This window comes from Zootoca vivipara, chromosome 7, assembly GCF_965207765.1.
Source record: "Zootoca vivipara chromosome 7, rZooViv2.hap1.1, whole genome shotgun sequence".
Classification (NCBI taxonomy): Eukaryota; Metazoa; Chordata; class Lepidosauria; order Squamata; family Lacertidae; genus Zootoca; species Zootoca vivipara.
The window spans coordinates 6,713,033-6,733,084 of record NC_142590.1 but is presented as its reverse complement, the minus strand read 5'-3'; the positions used below and the strand labels follow the sequence as shown (position 1 = coordinate 6,733,084).

The 20,052-nt window shown below is 44.3% G+C and overlaps 1 protein-coding gene across 9 annotated transcripts in view; it reads right to left on the bottom strand.

Annotated features, from left to right (window-relative positions):
• Positions 1 to 7,738: 7,738 nt before the first annotated feature.
• CEP350 (centrosomal protein 350) overlaps positions 7,739 to 20,052 on the bottom strand; it is a 58,716-nt gene continuing 46,402 nt past the window's right edge. For all 9 annotated transcript variants that reach the window (XM_035121771.3, XM_035121770.3, XM_035121772.3 and 6 more), the window contains 10 exons: positions 18,272 to 18,450; positions 17,790 to 17,934; positions 16,946 to 17,106; positions 15,605 to 15,741; positions 15,261 to 15,343; positions 12,132 to 13,846; positions 11,323 to 11,715; positions 10,678 to 10,824; positions 9,852 to 9,974; positions 7,739 to 8,577 (listed from right to left, as the gene is read on the bottom strand). In XM_035121771.3, the coding sequence (XP_034977662.2) occupies positions 8,413 to 8,577; positions 9,852 to 9,974; positions 10,678 to 10,824; positions 11,323 to 11,715; positions 12,132 to 13,846; positions 15,261 to 15,343; positions 15,605 to 15,741; positions 16,946 to 17,106; positions 17,790 to 17,934; positions 18,272 to 18,450 (3,248 nt within the window). In that variant the 3' untranslated portion in view covers positions 7,739 to 8,412. The remainder of the gene's footprint in view (positions 8,578 to 9,851; positions 9,975 to 10,677; positions 10,825 to 11,322; positions 11,716 to 12,131; positions 13,847 to 15,260; positions 15,344 to 15,604; positions 15,742 to 16,945; positions 17,107 to 17,789; positions 17,935 to 18,271; positions 18,451 to 20,052) is intronic.

The window sequence follows — 20,052 nt, the reverse complement described above, 5'->3', positions numbered from 1 at the left end:
ATATTAAATGAAATCTGGGGACATTCCCAGGACAGGTTTTGTCCGGGGACAGATTTGTAAATCTGGGGACGGTCCCTGGGAAACGGGGACGTCTGGTAACCGTAAGTTATATGCATTTTTGAGCACATTACAGTACTTGGCTGGAAAACTGCATTGCAAAATTCGGAGAAGTGCAAATTTCAAAAGATTGCTGTGTTTCAGTTTGCGTACTGCCTCGGAAAGTGTGCATTGGGTAAGCTCACTGTTAAATGTGAACTGAATTGAACTTCTGCCCCATTCCATCCTCTGGACAGGAGGATCAGAATAGCTCCCCTAAGGCGCTCATTTCTATGTGGAAGACACCAAGGAAGATTCTTGCCTTGTGTCTTGAGGTTGAAGGAAGGGAGATCATCATGGAGCGAAGTCTCCTGTGGAGACCAAGAGAAGTTGTGGATTCACAGATGCCCAGTTTGAATCAGAGATAGTCCAGCCCTACAGACCATATGGGATCACATAGCATGCACTTCCACCTCCTGCGGTGTCCTGCTTCAGTCATGGCTAGCCTGAAACTGCGCTTCAAGACAAGAAAGCATTTGAGTTGCCTAAATAATAGATTGGGGACCCAGGTGGCGATGTGGTTAAACCACTGAGCCTAGGGCTTGCTGATCAGAAGGTCGGCGGTTCGAATCCCTGTGACAGGGTGAGCTCAGATTGCTTGGTCCCAGCTCCTGCCAACCTAGCAGTTCGAAAGCACGTCAAAATGCAAGTACTGTAGATACTGTAAATAGGAACCGCTACAGCGGGAAGGTAAACGGCGTTTCCATGTGGTGCTCTGGTTTGCCAGAAGTGGCTTTGTCATGCTGGCCACATGACCTGGAAGCTATACGCCAGCTCCCTCGGCCAATAATGCGAGATGAGCGCGCAATCCCAGAGTCGGTCACGACTGGGCCTAATGGTCAGGGGTCCCTTTACCTTTACCTAAATAATAGATTGCGGGTGTTCTCCATCTTATCCATGGGCCAATTACAGCTCAGTGCCCTTTGGTGGTAAATCTTCCAAGAGAAATATTCACTTCCTTAGGCATTTTCTGACGGTGAGGTAGAAGTTGCTTTGACTTCTTATTCTTGAGTCAATTCCAGCTCTCCTCAAAACATTTGATCCACCTCTAAAACATTTCCCTGCAAAGACACTCCTCTTGACACATACATTCTCACTGCGTTTATCTGCAATCCCCTAATAACATATACACATACGCAAAACATCCATTATGCTATATTTTCAACACCTTTGCGGCATGTGTTTTTTTGTTTAAAAGAGCACCCTGCACGAAGGTTGTGACATACAATCGGCTAAATTTAGTCACTGCATATTTGTAGATCTGTCAGCGGTATCCTCCTTGGTCCTGATCTCTCCCTCATTGTAACGCTCACCCACTGGAACATGAGCCAACTCACACACACACTTTCAGTCGGCTGGGCCATAAACCCTATAATCATAACACCTCCTGTCTCACACACTCTGTTGAAGCACTGGAAGACCATGAGCAGCAATGAAACTCTGGGTCACAGGCAAATCCCTGATCAATCCCTCAGCATTCAGCTCCTCCCAGCCAATGAGTTCCTGGGACTTGTTAACTGTTGGTAACACAGCTTGTTATGGCTTTGTTTATTTCCTAGGCTTATTAACGTCCCAGGGCTCCACCCAGCCATTCAGTGCGGACAGGTTCTGTTTGCTGCAGGAAGGCAGAATTTTTGCATGGCAATTAGAATTCCAAAAGCCACCGAGAGGCTAAGCCAAAACTACGGTATTACGGTACCTCCCGCAGCTGGCTGTGGCAGCAGCTGCTCTACCAAAACTAAGTGGCTGTAAAGTACGGCCGAACTCCTGATGCCTCTGGGGCATTCCTGAGTTACACAACAGTATTGCAGACATAAAAGGACGGACTATTCCCAGAGATGAAGTGGCGAGGAACTTGAACACAGTATAATTATTCCGGGATCTCGTCTGCAATAGAACCATGAGGAAGGCGACCAGGAATAAAATTGGGGGGGGGGCAAGGCGCAGGGGCAAGGCACAGGGGGAGGGGCCACAGTGGGGCAAGGAAAGCCATGGTCGTTCAGGGGCGAGGGGGCACCAGGATCAGCCCGAAATCGGGCTGTTCCGATCCCCTCCTCCCCCTCCGCGATCGCCGGGGTGGGTGGAGGGAAAGATGGCTTTCCCTCCACCCACCCCACAGCCAGCAAGGGAGAAAGGAGATGTCCCTTCTAGCTGGCTGGCTATGGGGTGGGTGGAGGGAAAGCCCCAGAGCCGCGCAAAGCGTTTGGCTGGCTTTCCCTCCACCTGCCCCACAGCCAGCCGGCTAGAAGGGAGACGGCACCGGGCGGCAGTGGGCAGCGGGGCAGGCTGGCCAGCGGCCCTGCTTCTGGGGGGGCAATTGCCCCCTCCTGCCCCCCATGCCTATGCCCATGAAGGCGACAGCAAATAGTTCAGCTGAGGCCAGGAAAGGATTGCACACTAAAGTCAGTGCTAAAGAGGAACATCAGCAGCACAGCAGCCTAATCAGAGAACAAAAAAAAGCAAGCTTCTGGACAAGGGATGTATAAGTGTAACCCTCGGAAGAATACATTGGTTTTGTATCAGTCCACGTGCTTTGTTGTAGAGCAGGAATTCCGCATTCTGCAGAATATTGCGATTTGCGCGCTTTAAGGCCCTGTGTTTCAACAAGGTGAAGAATACTGGTTTAGGAAGGAGCCATTGGCAGAGAGAAATGGAACTGGTATTCCAAGAGACAGGGGATGAGTAACCATGCAGATTAGAGGAGTGCCACTCTCTTGCTCTGCCCTAACGCTGCTCCCGACACAGCAGCTTTTTGCGCAGTTGGGAGTTCCTGAAAGTCAAGAAAGGTTTCCTCATTTGCTTCTGTGTTGGTGAAAGCTCTGTGCAGGCATCACCTTGACACTGAAGTGAACTATTTGCTCTAGCATATGCTTTGGAGCCCTGCTGAGCATAGCTGCCAAGTCTCCCGTTTTCCCCAGGAAACCCCCATTTTTCCAGCTGTCCCCAGCTGAAAAAACAGATTTTTTTGTTTTTCCCCGGTTTTTTTCTGGCGCGGTGGCCATTTTGGAACTGGGCGGAGCATGCTCAGAAGCGACTTTTGCTGCTGCTGTGCCGAGTTCCAAAATGGCTGCAGCGCGACTTCTGGTGCGACGGCCATTTTGGAACTGGGCAAAGCAGAATCAAAAGTCACTTCTGAGCATGCTCCGCCCAGTTCCAAAATGGCCGTCGCTCTACTTCCGGTATGCTACTTTCGGTCCGGTCCCTTATTTTTCAGAGAGGAACTTGGCAGGTATGCTGCTGAGCCAATGACTTAATTTTTTTCAAAAGTACAGGGTCGGCCCATTCATGAAGCAGACTGAGGCAGCTAGCTCAGGTGGCAGAATCCAAGGGGTCCCAAAGCAAGGAGAAGGGGCTGCGGTGGCTTCTGTGTTCTAGTGAGAGATTATAAGAGCCCCTCAAAATCGGATTAAGTTTCTCCAGAACCCGGAAGCCGAGGTAATGGGCTGGTGGTGGCAGGGGCAGCAAGGAGGGGCAGGGGGCACACAGGGCAGCACCGTTCCATTTTGCCCCAGGTGGTAAAACATGACTGGCTGCCCCCTGCCTCCACGAGCAACAAAAAGCTACAAAATCACCCTGAAAGAGAGCAAAAAGAAAAGAAAAATCTAAATCAGGGAGACCTGCTGCCCTCCAGTTGTCAATGGACAACAACTCCCATCATTCCTGATCAATGGTTATGGTGACAGGAGTAGATGAGAGTTGGAGGCCAACAAGAGGGAACCTAAGCTTTACAGACATCAAACGTAGTACAAAGATTTTACAGCTGTGGTGTTTATGTGCAGGGCAATGCCTGGGGACCCAACCCTCCCCCCCAATATTTTTGGGAGTGGGCCTGCCCCCCATGTTAAAAAAAAACTTGGGCCAAGCATCGAGCCGAGCGCAGCTTCAGTAGCCAGCTCCTCCTCCTGCCGCATAAGTGTGTAAAGGAGTAGACACCACACCTTTTTATTTTGGGAAATGAGTGTTGCATGTGCTTGTGTCAGAAAACTTTGGGGTTTGGCAGTATTGGGGGGGACAAGTTCATTGTCCCTATGCTGGTGATGTAGATAGCCAAACAAAATAAGGTCCCCCCTTTTTCCGACTCCGGAAGAACGAAGATACTTGTTGCTTCCAGCTGAATATTTGAGATACCATCTCACAGAAGGGCGTTCACTCTGGCCAGATATCACATTCTGCCTTCAGCTGTTTTATACGGGAAGTTTAGAAGGATCCCCTTAGAAGAAACTCTGCCCGTGCAATTCTGGAGAAGTTGAGACCATTGATCATGTATTCTTCCGTTGCTTTCTTTATAGAGATTTGTGAAATGAATCTATCTCAAAGATACTTGATGAGCTCCCTGGACGATCCGAAGAATACCATACAAAATGGCTCCTTTCAGATTCCAACCCATATGTCACCGCCATGGTGGCAAGATTTTGCACCAATGCTATTAAAATCCGATGCACTTATACAGGAGGCACTCAAATTAACTCTTGATCAGAGTTAGATAAGATTCCGTTTTTAATTTATATTGTAAACAACTTTTTATATATTATCTAAAGATCAAATGACGGCTGATCCTTTTTAGATAAATTATTTTAGTTTATTTTTTTAAAATTAATCTTGATGATGCAATGGTAATTTACTGTGCTGGTCGGAGAACGTAATAAAGATTTGTTGTTGTTGTAGATAGCCAAAGGCCCATCTGGTCCAGCATCCTGTTCTCACTGTGGCCAACCAAACGCCTGTGAGAAGTCCGCAAGCAATACATGAGATGCAAAACAGCCATGGGGTTCATGGCCTCCATGACAACCATAAGTCTCTCAAATGGAATCTAGTATCCAGTACATCTAGCAGACCATGGGTTTGGTGTTTTGTACTGGGCAAAAAGAGTGTGATCTGTTGTAGGGATAATATTTCAGGGATTTATTGTAGGAAATCAGGAATTTTTAACCACGTGTGTGGTTGAGAAGGATGTCCAGAGCCCCTGGCTCTTGGACAGACTTTTTCCACCTGGGTTACGAAATGCTTGATTTCTGGTATAAATTCCTTGGTGTGCTGGTAAACTCCATTTCTCTTTCCCTCTAAATCACGTTTCAGTCTGGGTTCAAAAGACAAAGCATCTGTTGTCATTTGTCTTCCAGCTGTCCTAAACATTTGGTGTCTGTTTGGCCTAATGGGGGCATTTACAATTCTCTTCTTCCTGGCAAACTTCTCAGAGGTGGTAAATCCTGTTTTTTCCTGTTTCCTTGAAGTTTCCTGACTTGTTAATTCCTCCTTGAATTTCCTCTCTCCCCTCCCTTCGTGTATACATGCTTTGTAGTGTCGATCAGGGTAATGTGAGAAGGGGGTAGGATTTCAGGATAGCTTTGTTAATTATTCACTGTACTAGAATCTTATTGGAGCATTTGAATCTTGGGTGCCATCTTAATTATAATAAAATGGCCTGGAGAGGGAGGAGGGGGACTCATTCTCTCTCTCTCCCTCCCTCATGGCTCTTTGCTGGTCAAAAGCCATCTTTCTTTGTCTTTATTTCCATGTGGTTCTGCCACAATCTGTGGGTAGGTGAATCTGTTGCAGAAGTCAGACAAACCTGTGGACAGGGCTCCTTTAAGAGATGGGCTGGAAGGAGTAAGAGATATATTGAAAGTGAAGAGGTGTGGCTAGCAACAGAAAGGAGTCATACAACTGAATGTAACAACAGTTTCCAGCGTTGCTTCATGGCGCAAGGAACAATACAGAGTTTAGCCTTTTTAACCACCCTAAACTGCTGCTAAGGTGGAAAAACCCATTAAAATGGTTCCACCTTGAGAGGACAGATTCCTGAGAGCTCTCAGAGTTTCTCATTGTCTGGGGCAGGCATCCCCAAACTGCGGCCCTCCAGATGTTTTGGCCTACAACTCCCATGATCCCTAGCTAACAGGACCAGTGGTCAGGGATGATGGGAATTGTAGTCCAAAACATCTGGAGGGCCGAAGTCTGGGGATGCCTGGTCTGGGGAAATCTGGCCAGTCTCTGAAACAGGGAGGTGACCCAAGCAGTTGAGTCAAGATTTCTCCTAAATATCCTCTTCTGCTTCTAAGAACCATTTGCCCATATTCTTGCCAGCTCTTATTCTAGAAATTAAATGTCAAGACAGATTAAGATGGGTGTTGATCTGTCAATTCCTTGCGAGTTTTGTTGGAGGAGAGGCTTGCTGCATGCTACGTTTTCAAAGAGGGTCTAAGCTATACTGCCGTAGTGCTGTTGATGTGATCTGACCATAAAGTAAAACCCCACCAATGCAGAATTCCAACCCAGATGGAATCAGTACGTAGCTGGTTTCCACCCAGGACACATTCCAAGGCAGGTGGAAACACTAGTGGCCACTGTTGCATCTCCAGGCATGTTTGCAGCCAGTGGCCACTTGATCTCACTTGGCATCGCATCCCGCAAGGGGACCAGCCAACGCCTTTGCTGAAAACTTCCCCCATAAAAAGTGTTTTGTCTCTCTATTTGGGCTCTCTGTTTGGAGTTCGGCAAGCCTCTTTGGCCTCCCCTTGAGGAGAGAGCTGGAAACAATGGGGGAAAGTCTCAGTGATGTTTGTCCTGCTGCATTGGAATTTGGAATTTATGTAAAAGCACAGGAAGTCTCCTCTTGAATCAGTCGAAAAGTCCAGCACCATATTTACACCTGTTTAAAGACCTGATTTGCTACCAAGTCATGTTCAAGGTCTTAGTATGCTTAGATCACTGGCCCTTCGATCTACAGAACGTGCACTCTTGCAAATATCATGCAAGGGGCATCTGTGAGGAGTCCAGCGTTTCATTGTGGCATTCTTGTTTCAGCAAAGCTACCCAGGCATGTGCATTAAGTTGTCAGTATATCCGTTTTTAAATTCTGCTGCTTTTGATAACTGTTTAAAATTGTCATGTAGGTTAGGCTGGGAGATGGCAAGGGGGACAAAGTTTCAAAGGGGAGGGGAGCCCAGTGAGTTGCATAGCTCAGGGTCCATTTTTAACCTGAATCTACCCAGTCTTGGAGCTCGTCCACACTTCTGCTTATCCCATGTCTAGAAAGCACGGGTCCAAGCGGTTCTGCCTTTGCTCCGCCACGTTCCCCTGGAAAACCCGCTCTCAAACGCTAAATCGGAGAAAACGTCAATCTGGAGAAAACCCAATCACAATTTGCTCTGATTCAGTGGTAAAAATTTTTCTAAGATTTGTGTCTCAGGCTGAACACAAATTAAATTTTTTTCACTCTGGGCAGCTTCCAACAAAATATTAATACAATAGTCTGTTAAACATTAAAAGCTTCCCTAAACAGGGCTGCCTTCAGATGTCTTCTAAAAGTCTGGTACAGTAGTTGTTTTTCTCTTTGACATCTGGTGGGAGGGCGTTCCACAGGGCGGGTGCCACTACTGAGAAGGCTATACTGGACCGAGGTCGTTTAGGGCTTTAAAGGTCAGTACCGACACTTTGAATTGTGCTCAGAAATGTACTGGGTTTTTCAAGCCTGGTGTTATGTGGTCTCAGCAGCCGGTCCCAGTCAACAGTCTAGCTGCCACATTCTGGATTAGTTGTAGTTTCCAGGTCATCTTCAAAGGTAGGCCCACATAGAGTGATAAGAGATAACTAGAGATAAATAGAGATAACTAGAGCATGCACCACTCAGAGAGAATTAGGATCATGTTTCAAAAAGAGTTTTTTATTTTGATAATTTATAAATCAGTTTATTTACAGTTTTTATTCTCTTAAAGTACATCTCAAATTAACAAACATATTTACATTGGTATACACAGGGACTACCCTGGATACCATACAGTTTACAGGGTGTTAAGGTTGTAATTATAATCTACTGAGCTGAGCTGGAGGTGTGATTGGTAGCAGAAATTGGCCTGGGAACCAGTTTGACAGGTATATTGACACAGACACAGTACACACACGCTTTGTATCTGCAGAATACAGTACACAGGGAACAAGGGTCTCCCCAAAAATGCTCTGCAAAAAATCAAGGAACAATTGGAGTTTTTCCTTGATTTTTTGCGGAGCCTTTTTGGGGAGACCCTTCTTCCCTGTGTACTGTGTCCCTGCAGATACGAAACATGTGTGTAAATGTCTGTGTAAGTAACCTTGTCAAACTGGTTCTGCAGCTCAGCTCACTCAGTACATCCAAGTAAAATATAGCTTCTGTCACTGGAGTACAATATGGTTTTACATCTCCCCCTTTAATAAATTGGAGTTATTAAAATGAAGAACAATGTTTACTATTTAGTTTCCCTTGCTGGATAACTCGTGCTCTAACCCAGTTAGCACCTCTGTGAGTGGTTTTTGGGGTTCCTTGTTACAGTAACAAGACTGTCAGACAGGCAGCAGCTTCTCGTGTTTTTCATTAATCTGGTGAAGGACATCAACGGTGTCTTTAATTAAGGCATCAAAAATTCCATCTGCCAGTTGCATCTTCACCTGCAGCTCATCTTCGTCATAGTTCACCCATTGAGCTTCTTCCTCATGCAACTCCTGCGTCTTAGAATTTAGAGGGGACAGAGGGAGAGAAAGTTCCTAGTATTAAACACAGATCTTTATACATATTTAGAACAAGCATGTTCTTATAAAAGCCTGCAGCTACCTTTGCTTCCTCCCACCTTAGGACAGGCTTCAGGAAATCAACACAAGTGTTTTACAGTGGTGCCTCGCTTAACGAATGCCCTGCTTAACGAAAGTTTCGCTTAACGAAAGGTTTTTTTCTAGCGGAGGTTGCCTCGCTAGACGAATTCGTTTTCGTCTAGCGAATCACGGTTTCCCATAGGAATGCATTGAAATTCAATTAATGCGTTCCTATGGGCAAAAAAAAAATTCAAAAAAATTTCAATGCATTCCTATGGGATTCGCTAGACGAATTTTTTCGTTATAAGAAAAGACCCGTGGAACGAATTAAATTTGTCTAGCGAGGCACCGCTGTATTATGAACAACATAATATAGTCATCATTTATGTAACAGCTTGAAAGTAAACTTGAAAATATTGCAATAACCTGTGCTTGCCAGTGACTACACTCACTTCACACTAGGGCTTTAGGCCAGTTGTAGTAAAATTACCTGCCAGGCTTCAGTATTTACTCTGCACAGTGTGCCTTCCTTCTAACATCATAGTTAAGAGATGGTTGGAGAATTGTCCCAAGAGCTGCATGGGAATCCTCTCCCTTCCCCCTTCCTTGAAAAGAAGGCTGAAAGTAGCTTGATAGCTTTGTGGCTAAGACACCTGGATCATTTTAAACATGTAGGGCCCAAACCCCCAACACTTTTCTATTTTGGAGCAGGAAAGGGTGGCTGTGATTTTGTTGGCTTCTGCACAGTGATGGGTGTTCTGAACACTGCCATCAAGCATCTCGTGAATCTGGTGTATTCCCCACCTCTCTTTCCTGCAGGTGTGTGTGTGTGTGTGTTTTGATTGGCTGCTATTGAATGAAAGTGCTTGTCTCCATCAAGGCAGGATAGAAGGAAGACAAAGCTGGTGGCAACAATTTTTGGCTTGGTTTAGCAAGGCAACCCCAAACACCGGGTTCTTGCTACTCATGAAGTTAATACAAAGCAAATGCTCTGCTCTGGAGTTTGTAGATTCCATTAAGCCCTTATAGCCTAAAAACCCATTAGACTATGTGCTCAGTTTTGGTTGGAGCATGTCCAGGAGTTTCAGTATAAGAACAGAAGGGCAAATTATTTTTGTTGATAAGCAGATGAACTCCCTTGTCCTTTGATCCAGTAAATGTTTCAGCAACTAATTTTAAAAATATCTACTGACCAGTATATGATCCACTCTGTCACGTTTCTTGCGTCCAAATTTCATCGTTTTCTGCCACTCCATTTTGTGGTTTGGCTCCTTCTTTAAATTTAAGAGTCTTAGCACCTCCGTTGCTATGAAACACTAGGGTAAAGTATAAAAAAATGAGCTAAATATATTTGAAAGAAATATATCCTATTCACAGAATCCTCTCTACCAGCACAATTCATAGGTGGAAGATATCCAATGAAGAATTCTGTATTGTTGGGTATGGGATGTACAATAGAAGATATAACATGTTTCCTTGGTCATCCTTGTGGAAATTCTGAAAATGTGCTGTCGGCTGATATAGTTAGTTAAACATAGATAAATCCTATTCGCTATGAATAGTCATCTCAAGGGGTGACAAGAGTATATTCTTTAGGAAACCTCTTCCTCAGAAACTAAAATGCAGTGAAATTTAACATACTATCCAGGAAGGACTCTCAGAATTGTGCTAGTTCAATTACAATAAAGCAACTTGATACCTAACTGCAGCAGTAACTATTATAAACGTATTTGTGAATCATAAAGCTCATCAGTTTTACATTGCAGAATACAGGTCAGAGCAGCCATGTATTCATGGTAGAGCTTAAGTCTTCTTGCTATAACTAAAAGATAATAAACATTGTATGGGGCATAGGTGCAAACTGGCAAATGGAGGGGATCACACTTAGGATTACACTAAGTCATGGCTTGTTTTTTTAAAAAATTCTAGATAAAATGATAAGCTTTATCTATACAACTTTTTTGGCTTTCAGATGAAGTGTGCCAAGTCCCTAAATGAAATTAACAGCTTCATTCTTACCTTGATCTCCTCTAGATCATTTGGATCTTTTACTCGATGGTAATAACCAGTAATAATTCTGCAGGATTTCATCCACATGGGTTGGTTCAAATTTGGATCTTCTGCAAAGATCTCTTCAAAAATCTCTCTTGTTAAGTCAAACACAGCCTTGGTAAACAAAAGAATGTAGAATAAAAATAGCTTCAGACGGTGTATCTCCAGGACTATCAATATGCAGTCTGTGATTTATAATTACACCTGCATAGTGACCACAGCTATTCTGGTGCATGTCTCTCAATGTGGAAGGTGAGTCTTCCTGATGAGGTACAACCTAGAATTTCTTTCTAATGGTCCCCCTCTAGTTCACGCCTACACAACCCCCCTGCATGCACCCCTAACTTTGTGTTGGACTAAGGGTGACCATTGGCTGCTTCCTACCTTTCAGCTTAATCACAGGTTGTTGTAAATATAAAATTGGGGCAGGAAGGAGAACCATGGAAGCTGCCTGGAACTTCTTAGAGGAAAGGTGGGATAGATGTATTAGCTAAATAACTAAATACATAAAGCTGGAGGCCAAAAGAGCATATTCCTTCTTTTCCAAAGGATTCCTAAGTATTTTTCACATGGATCTGAGAGCAACAATCCCAACTGTCTCTCTTGATGTACCTGTTTATAGATCTGTTCACTAACAGCTTCAACGTCATCATCTCTGGAGGAATCAGTTATGTCTCTGGGGAGCCTGAAAGCCTGGATCTCATGCCCCAGCTTTTTGCACTTCCATAATTCCTCAGCTGCGGCATGCACCAATTCCTCCACCTCTTCTGCAGTGTGTGGGACAGCCAATAGCTCTTCACATGGCTTGGAAGGCACTTTGGGGGGCTCTGTTTCAGCCACGTCCCCTGCTTCCTTCTGAATGAGTTTGTGAGAACTCAAGCCAAAGTCTTCTTCAAACCAATCTTGCTCATCTTCCGATAAATCCAGGAACTCCCGGCTAAGCTCCAGTTCTGCCAGCCTCTTGGCAAGCTCTTCCTGACCACTGGCACAACACACAGGGCTTTCCTGTAGAATAAAAAGAAAGTGGTTGCTACTCAGAACAGTAGTGGTTTCCACCTATAGTGTACATCACATTTTGATACACAGTGGAATCTAGGAGGCATCAGCCCCAGATAAGCCCCATTCCATTCATCAGTCATAAGACTCAATGGCTAGACTGGAAGTGGAGAACCTTTCTTAGCTCCAGGGGCTGGAACCTGTGGGCATACTTCGACAGGTAATCCACCTATCATATTATGTCACTGTGATGCCACATGATTGATAGCTGGGTTGCCCCATCCTTTTGTCAAAATCACATATGCTTCCAAAGTCTGCTCCACAACCAGAGCTTGAAATGAAAGGCGAGAAGGTTTGGAAAGGGTTTTGCAGAGCTCTCTGCAGAAGTCTTCCCCCCCTCCCCAATAGAGATTGACTGTACTTACAGGCCTGGGATACATATCTGGAGAATAAACTTCTTCGCCATCATCCAGTTCAGAAATTAAAATGCTCTGCAATCTTTTCTCTTGGACAGAACAGAGGTCTTGATTGCTACACTGGATTTTCTCATTCTTGACCTTCCCGATTTGCTGCAGTTCATCAACTGTGTCCTTCACAAAAGCCTGCAGGAGGCTATCGGCCAGCAAGCCAACTTTTTCCTTTTGCTCGATCAGTTCTTCCTCCTCTTGGGATGGGACTCTAAGTTGTGCTTCTAATTGGCTTCTTTCTTTTGTCAGCAAGTCCAAGAGCGGAGAGGCAAATGTTATACAATCTTCAGCTGCAGGTGAGTCCTCTACGGCAGATGCATCTCTTGGAGAACTATTCTGGGGACATTCCTTACTTATGTTTCTTCCTTCGCTCTCCTCTTCAAGATTCTCTTTTTCATTTTGATCCACTTTGTGGTGATTTAGCTCTTGCTTGCAGAAAGAGTTTTCAGCTGTGTCCATGAAACTATTGGAACTTTCCAAAATACGAGAAATTTTTTGTGGAGGAGCAAAAATACCATGTTTTTCCTTACAATTAAAATAGTGAATGCCATTGTAAGTGCCATTATTGTTTCCTTCAGGCTTGTCCAACTCTACACCAGCCCAAAAGCCTTTAGCAAACTCTGTCAGGCCCTTAAATCTCAGCGTACCTGGCTGGACATTACTCACAAGAACTCTGTCACCAATGTTGAAACCTTTCAAAATGTTTTCTTCTTCTGCCTTGGAAATGGAAACCCAAAGTGATGAATCAACATAAGCAGATTCCTCTTCCACATCACTGCGTTCCCTACTTTTCATAAATTCTGTGGGTGACTTCAGTTCTAATAATCTCTCTGAATGAACACTGCCAGCCACAGACGAAGACTTATCACTGAGGCATTCACTTACTTCATCATCACTTCCAATACTACTCCTAGGCGTTTTTGTATAGCAAGATTTCTCCCCCTGTGACATAGAGTCTTTTTCAAGGGACAATGAAAATGTGTCAAAATCATCCTTATAATATTCAGTAAGAGGTGTCTCATCTTTTGACATCTCTGTTCCTGAGGAAGACACTTCAAAATCATTTGAATATGTTGGCTCTTTGCAAATGGAAATCTTTTCTGAAACCAAGGCATCTCCTTTCAGCAGTTCCTTGCTCAACGTTGGAGAGGATTCGATTGTTAAGGCACTTTTATCACCCTTGTTAGTTTCCTTTCGCATCTCAGTTTTTCTCTCAACAAAAGCCAACTCAATCTGATTCTTTCCCAACAGCTCAGCCTCAGGACATACATCTGCCTTTAGGGAAGCTGGAGGTGAACTCTTCAGCTCTTTGTCCAATTTATAAGCATCACATCTTTCAGAAACCTTCTGAGAAACTTCTGCTTCCGATTCTTCTGATTTTAAAGATTCAATTTCCTCTTGTATCACAGATCTATTAGTGGAAACAGTAGAATCATAACTCTCTGCATCTTCAAACCTGTCCTGTGACACATGGGATGCTTTGTTTAAGTCTCCTAAGTCTTTGAAGAGAGATGATGAGGCCAAACTCTCCAATGAACCACCAGGTTCTGCTCTAGATTTTCTTGTGGAGTGTACAGATGAGGATATTGTTCGGGAGTGTTCCTCGGTCTGAATTTCTGCTTCAATGAATTTCTTGGTGTACGCAGACACAGATTTCTCATGAGAAGCAGCATCTGGGGTGTGGGGTGGGAATAAAGACATGAAAGACTTACATCATTTTGTATAACATTTGCAATTTAACCTTATTAAAGCAGTTAAGTCAATAATGCTTGTGTTGTAATGAAAAAGTGTAATCCTTGATGGCCAGGCTAAACAACTGTGCAGTCAAGAGGTTTTTCATTTACAGTGGTACCTCGACAACCAAACAACTCGACTTCCGAAGGTTTCGACTTCCGAAGTTGACAACCCCAGAAGTCTTTTCGCCGCGTGTGTGTTCTGCACCTGCACAGAAGTGCGGTCCTTATAAAGACCCCAATATCTCCTGCAACGATTTTGCAAAGTTTTTTTGCAGATAAAGTCGCTCAGATTCGGAATGAGGTAGACACCACCATGGAAGCAGGGCTGGGGCGGGAGAGTGCTGGAGCTCTGTCTGGTTGAATTGCATGGAATCAATTTTAATCCGTTACCCCTGAGGATGTGGACAGGCTACTTGGACGCGTGAAACCAAGCACCTGTCTCCTTGATCCTTGCCCATCCTGGCTAATAAAAGCAAGGTGGGAAGGGCTGGGCGATGGGCTCTGCGGGGTGGTGAATGCTTCCCTCTGTGAGGGAGCATTCCCAGGCCCGCTGAAAGAGGCGGTCATTAAGCCAACTTCTTAAAAAACATCTTTAGACCCAGCCAATATGGCCAACTATCGCCCAGTCTCAAAACTTCCATTCCTGGGCAAGGTGATTGAGCGGGTGGTTGCTGAACAACTCCAGGCATGCTTGGAGATGCAGACCATTTGGATCCCTTCCAATTCAGGCCTCATCATGGGACTGAAACTGCCTTGGTCACACTGGTTTATGATCTCCGGCGGGCTAGGGACAAAGGTGAGAGCTGTTTCCTAGTTCTGATGGATCTCTCAGCGGCTTTTGATACAATCGATCATGACATCCTTCTGGACCGTCTAGAGGAGCTGGGAGCTTGGGGCACTGTTATACAGTGGTTCCGCTCCTTCCTCCTGGGCCATGCCCAGAAAGTGGTGGTGGGAGATGAGTGCTTAGACCCCCTGGGCTCACACTTGTGGGGTGCCCCAGGGTTCTGTCCTCTCCCCCATGCTTTTTAACATCTACATGAAGCCGCTGGGAGAGATCATCAGGGGGTTTGGGCTGGGTGTCCATCAATATGTGGATGATACCCAGCTCTACCTCTCTTTTAAATCGGAACCAGTGAAGGCGGTGAAGGCCCTGTTACAATTAATTATTGGGGAAAGTGTTGATTGAATTGACATTACTTTCAAAAACTATAGCCCCAAAGAAGGAAGAATCATTTGTCCTGGATATGGTTTACCCACAACACCCCTCATACAGTTTGCATATTGTAAAAATCCAGGAAGGTTTCAGCAGAGACAACAGCAGCAAGCATTTGTTTTTCAAGCTACGTACCAACATGCTCTGCAATGGACTCCAAGGACACTCTGGGACGTTCAGAGTCAGTTATTGATTTCCAACTTTTTGTTGATTCGGACCTTTAAAAAATCAATGGGAAACCAACAAGTATGTGAAAGTGTGATACGCTAAAGACACTAAAGACACAAGGTAAAAAAAAACCTGGCCAAAACTTGCTATTTGGCCAGGGCATTAAAAACAACAACAACAGATCTCCCCATAAGTTTTAATCTCCAACTCAGTGTGATACAACAAACAAATTTAACTTTGGTATCTGGAAGAGATAGAAACTTTTTTTTGAGATATACAATGGCATACATGTGGAAAGACAACTGTATTACCTATTAAGTGGAGATGACTTGATCTTTGGTTTCTCAGTAGCTGAAGACGGGGTTTTAATTTGAGGTTTAGCAGTAGACGTTGCCTCCAGATCCCAACTCAGTTCTGCTTCAGTCTTCTTGATGAATTCATCATAAGTCTGAGAAGAGGTGAGGAAAGTCTGAGAACTTTAATTCTTACTTTGAAAATCAGTGAACAAATACCGTATTTTTCGCTCCATAAGACGCACCTGACCAAAAGACGCACCTAATTTTTAGAGGAGGAAAGCCCTGGTTTTTTTGGGATAAGCTCACAGTTGTGCGGCTTGTTTTGCAAATGGGAAAAGCCCTGTTTTGGGGGGATCAGCTCACAGTTGTGCAGCTTTTCTGCAAAGGGGGAAAGCTCCTTTTTTGAGCATCAGCTCAAAGTTGTGCAGCTTCTTTTGCAAATGGGAAAAGCCCCCTTTGGGGGTGGATCAGCTCACAGTTGTGCAGCTTTTCTGCAAAGGGGGAAAGCTCCATTTTTTTGAGCACCAGCTCAAAGTTGCTGACCTTACCTTGCAAAGGGGAAAAAATCGTGTTTTTATGGGGTTCAACTCACAGTTCTGCATTTTCTTTAGGAAAGGAAAGGGAGCCATTTCTACAGTTTCCAGATAGATAATCTAATCAGCCAGTCATATGTGGCTGCAGCCTCCTCTGCAGAACATTCAACAATGGAGGGCTGGGAAAGGGGGCGGGGCCTGGAAGGGAGCTAGCGTCCCTTATCTCCCTCCCCATCTCTTGCAATCAGCTGCTGAGCGGGTTCCTTTCAACTCCCTCTTTCTCTCTTGTTAGCCTTCAGCTCTTCCTTTAAAAAAAAAAGCAGGATCTGCTTTTCCCCCCTGGGCAATCCGGCTCCAGGGACCATGCATTCGCTCCATAAGACGCACCGACAGCTCCTCTTACTTTTTAGGAGGAAAAAAGTGTGTCTTATGGAGCGAAAAATACGGTATAAACAGAGGATGAGATTCTTGTGAAAATTCTCTTTGCTCCATTTTAATTAAGTTTACCTTGACAGTCTTACTGAACATATGCCAATATAGCATGCTATAACTGAAAATATTTTTTATTTACAAATAGCTTTTGTATATTAACTAAACTGTACCCAGGAAGAACATTATTCTTCCCTATTTGTATTGCCAGCACCACCAAGACTATAGAATCTTTAAAAACTGCAACCTTTAAGCTGTGATTACTATTTTAAAATTATGCATTTTAAAAGGAAACATGGAAACAGTGGCACTGTTACTACCAAGTTGGAGGAGAAAATGATTTTTCTTATAGATTCCACGACTATTTAAAACACCTCTTTCAAGTTATCCTTACCTCTAACTGCTTGATCAAACTAGCCTCTTGGGCTTTCAGTCTCTCCTTGTACCTCTTCTTCCGCTCCTTTTTCAGCTGGTAAACAACAGACTTTCTCTTCCGTAACTTATCCTGCAGAGCCTGAATCCGGCTTTCAATATCACTTTGATCAGATGCAGTTTCTGATAAGGAAAGTTTTCATACTTTCAGAGACAAATGCGTAGTACTACTTTTTTTTTTTACTGCTTTACTAATTGATTGATCATATGATTTTTGAGTCAGGGCCTTCTCTTGTTTGATCATGTAAAGTTCCACCTAGTTTGATGGTGATGCATAAGTAAGCTAATATTTAATGTGGCAATCTTCACAAACCCATTCATATATCAATGAAGCTCAGTGGAGTTAGGCACCCAGGTAATGTTGATTTCATCAACGGAACTTTGGTAGAATTCCTAGCTTTTTCAAGCTTACGTACCTTCACACCTATTTTTTTAAAAGATTTAGTCCAAAAAGCACAAGGGGGGGGGAGCATGTAGAAGACAGACTGACATTGACACTTACTATAGTGCAGTGTTTCTCAACCAGTGTGCCTCCAGATGTTTTGGGACTACAACTCCCATCATCCCTAGCTAGCAAGACCAGTGGTCAGGAATTATGGGAGTTGTAGTCCCAAAACATCTGGCGGCACACTGGTTGAGAAACACTGCTATAGTGAACAAGCTTCCTAAACCGAAACAATCAATATGTACTTTACCCAGCAATATTATATAACAGTTTTAGAAAGAAATACTGTATTAATGCCTAAATGTTGAGTGTGGCTTATCCTTGAAATACAAGATTGTAAACCCGAATCTCTAAAGCCTACCTGACTGAGTCATGGAAAAAGATTCATCGGACCAACTGTAAGATACATCTTGGGATTTTGTAGATAAATTTTGCTGCTCCGCAATTCTGTGGGTTCCTTTGCCAGATTCTTGCTTTGACAGGGATGTGCTACTTTTGGATGGAGACTATTCAAAGAGGGAAGAAAGTAATCTGCTTGTAAAATTCACATGGGAGGTGGGTGGGAAACATGCATCATGATAATCATTTGGAATAGACTAATTACAAGTATGGAAAGCATTTTCCGGTCATAGTTCTTTAGTTACAGCAAACTGCTAAGCATCTACGAACTTTTAGGAGAATTCCATCTGCAGCCCTTTAACCAGCCCTTTAATTAGATATACTACAAGTTGCTGAAATCAGAATATTAACGCTATTTTTTCTTCCAAGAAGAAAACAAGCTATATGCAATATTTAGTCGTGGTGCAACATGGTTTTAGTACAGTGATAAACAAGTTCACTAACGTGTTCATAAACAATTTCTTCAGTAAGTTTCTGATCCAGGCTTTCCAACTGCTCTTGGTCCTCAGAGATCTTTGATGGGCAATTCTCAACAGCGACACTGCCCAGTTCTTCAGGGACAGAACTTTCATTATTCAGGTGAGAACATGGTGGCACTGAAAAGTCATCCTCGCTGGCTATTTCTGGGAGAAAAGACAGTGGAGTAGAGTCAGTAGAGCAATAACTACAGCCACCTTCGCATACAGAGATGATGCAAATGTTTTGACTACAAATTTAATTCCCCTTTATTGAGGTGAGGGACACACACAAAATTAATGAATCCTCACGCAAAGATCACAGGCACAATTGAACAACAAGCAATTGTAATTAGTAATTTATCATCATCATCATCTCTACACCACCCTTCATCTGAGGATTATGGGGATATTTACAATATAAAAGCACAAAATTCATACCATAGTAACACACAAAAGCAATACCCACCCCCCAGTTTAAACGACCATGGATTATTAAATTAGCCAAAGTCCTGGGAGGAAAGGAATGTTTTTGCCTGGTGCGTAACAAAGGCACCAAGTGAGCTTCCCTCAGGAGAGCATTCCACGAGCGGAGAGCCACCACAGAAAGACCCTGTTCTCATGTTGCCGCCCTCCGAAACTTTTGCGGAAAAGGCACATAAAGAAGCACTTCAGATAATGATTGCAGGGTCTGGATTGGTTCATATGGGGAGAGGTGATGCTTGAGGTATTGCAGTCCAATGAGATGTATCTGACAATGATTCAGTTAAATGTTACAAATATTTTATTAAAAAAATTCCTTCAGTAGCACCTTAAAGACCAACTAAGTTTATATTTTGGTATGAGCTTTCGTGTGCATGCACACTTCTTCAGATACACTAGAAACAGAAGTGTCAGACCCTATATATATACAGAGGGTGGGGGGGTGGGGGGGAATGGGTGATGGGCTGATGGGAGTGGTATATACCTCACTTCCAATACGGAATAAACAAAGTTGCTATGCTGCTAACCATGAATTTTCACTACATTTGGGGCCATTTAGACTGATACTGGAATTTTAATGTTTCATTTTTCACACAGAGTGCAATTTCTCAATTTCCCCCAATTTATTTTAAAGGAAAAGGTGGATGTTACCATCTTTATCCTGCCAGATCAAAGCACTGACATTAGTTCTTCACCAAATGCAACGAACCGGAATAGTTCAAGACAAGATCAACCATTCAAGAAAAGGTAAAAAGGTAAAGGGACCCCTACCATTAGGTCCAACCGTGGACGACTCTGACATTGCGGTGCTCATCTTACTTTACTGGCTGAGGGTGCCGGCATACGGCTTCCGGGTCATGTGGCCAGCATGATGAAGCCACTTCTGGCGAACCAGAGCAGCGCATGGAAACGCTGTTTACCTTCCCGCCGGAGCGGTACCTATTTATCTACTTGCACTTTGTGCTTTTGAACTGCTAGGTTGGCAAGAGCAGGGACCGAGCAATGGGAGCTCACCCTGTCACAGGGATTCAAACCGCCGACCTTCTGATCGGTAAGCCCTAGGCTCTGTGGTTTAACCCACAGCGCCACCCGTGCAGAAGGCTATATCAAGTACAGCACACCACCAGGGCCGTCTTAAGCACCTCTGGCGCCCTAATGCGACGGATCCCTCCGGCGCCCCCCCGCCCTGTTTCCCAGGTCGGTGGGCGCAGCGCGCAGCCGCTGCTGCTGCACGGCGGGCGGGCGCAGCTGCGTGGCGCCCCCCTGGCGGGCGGGCGCCCTGGCGCC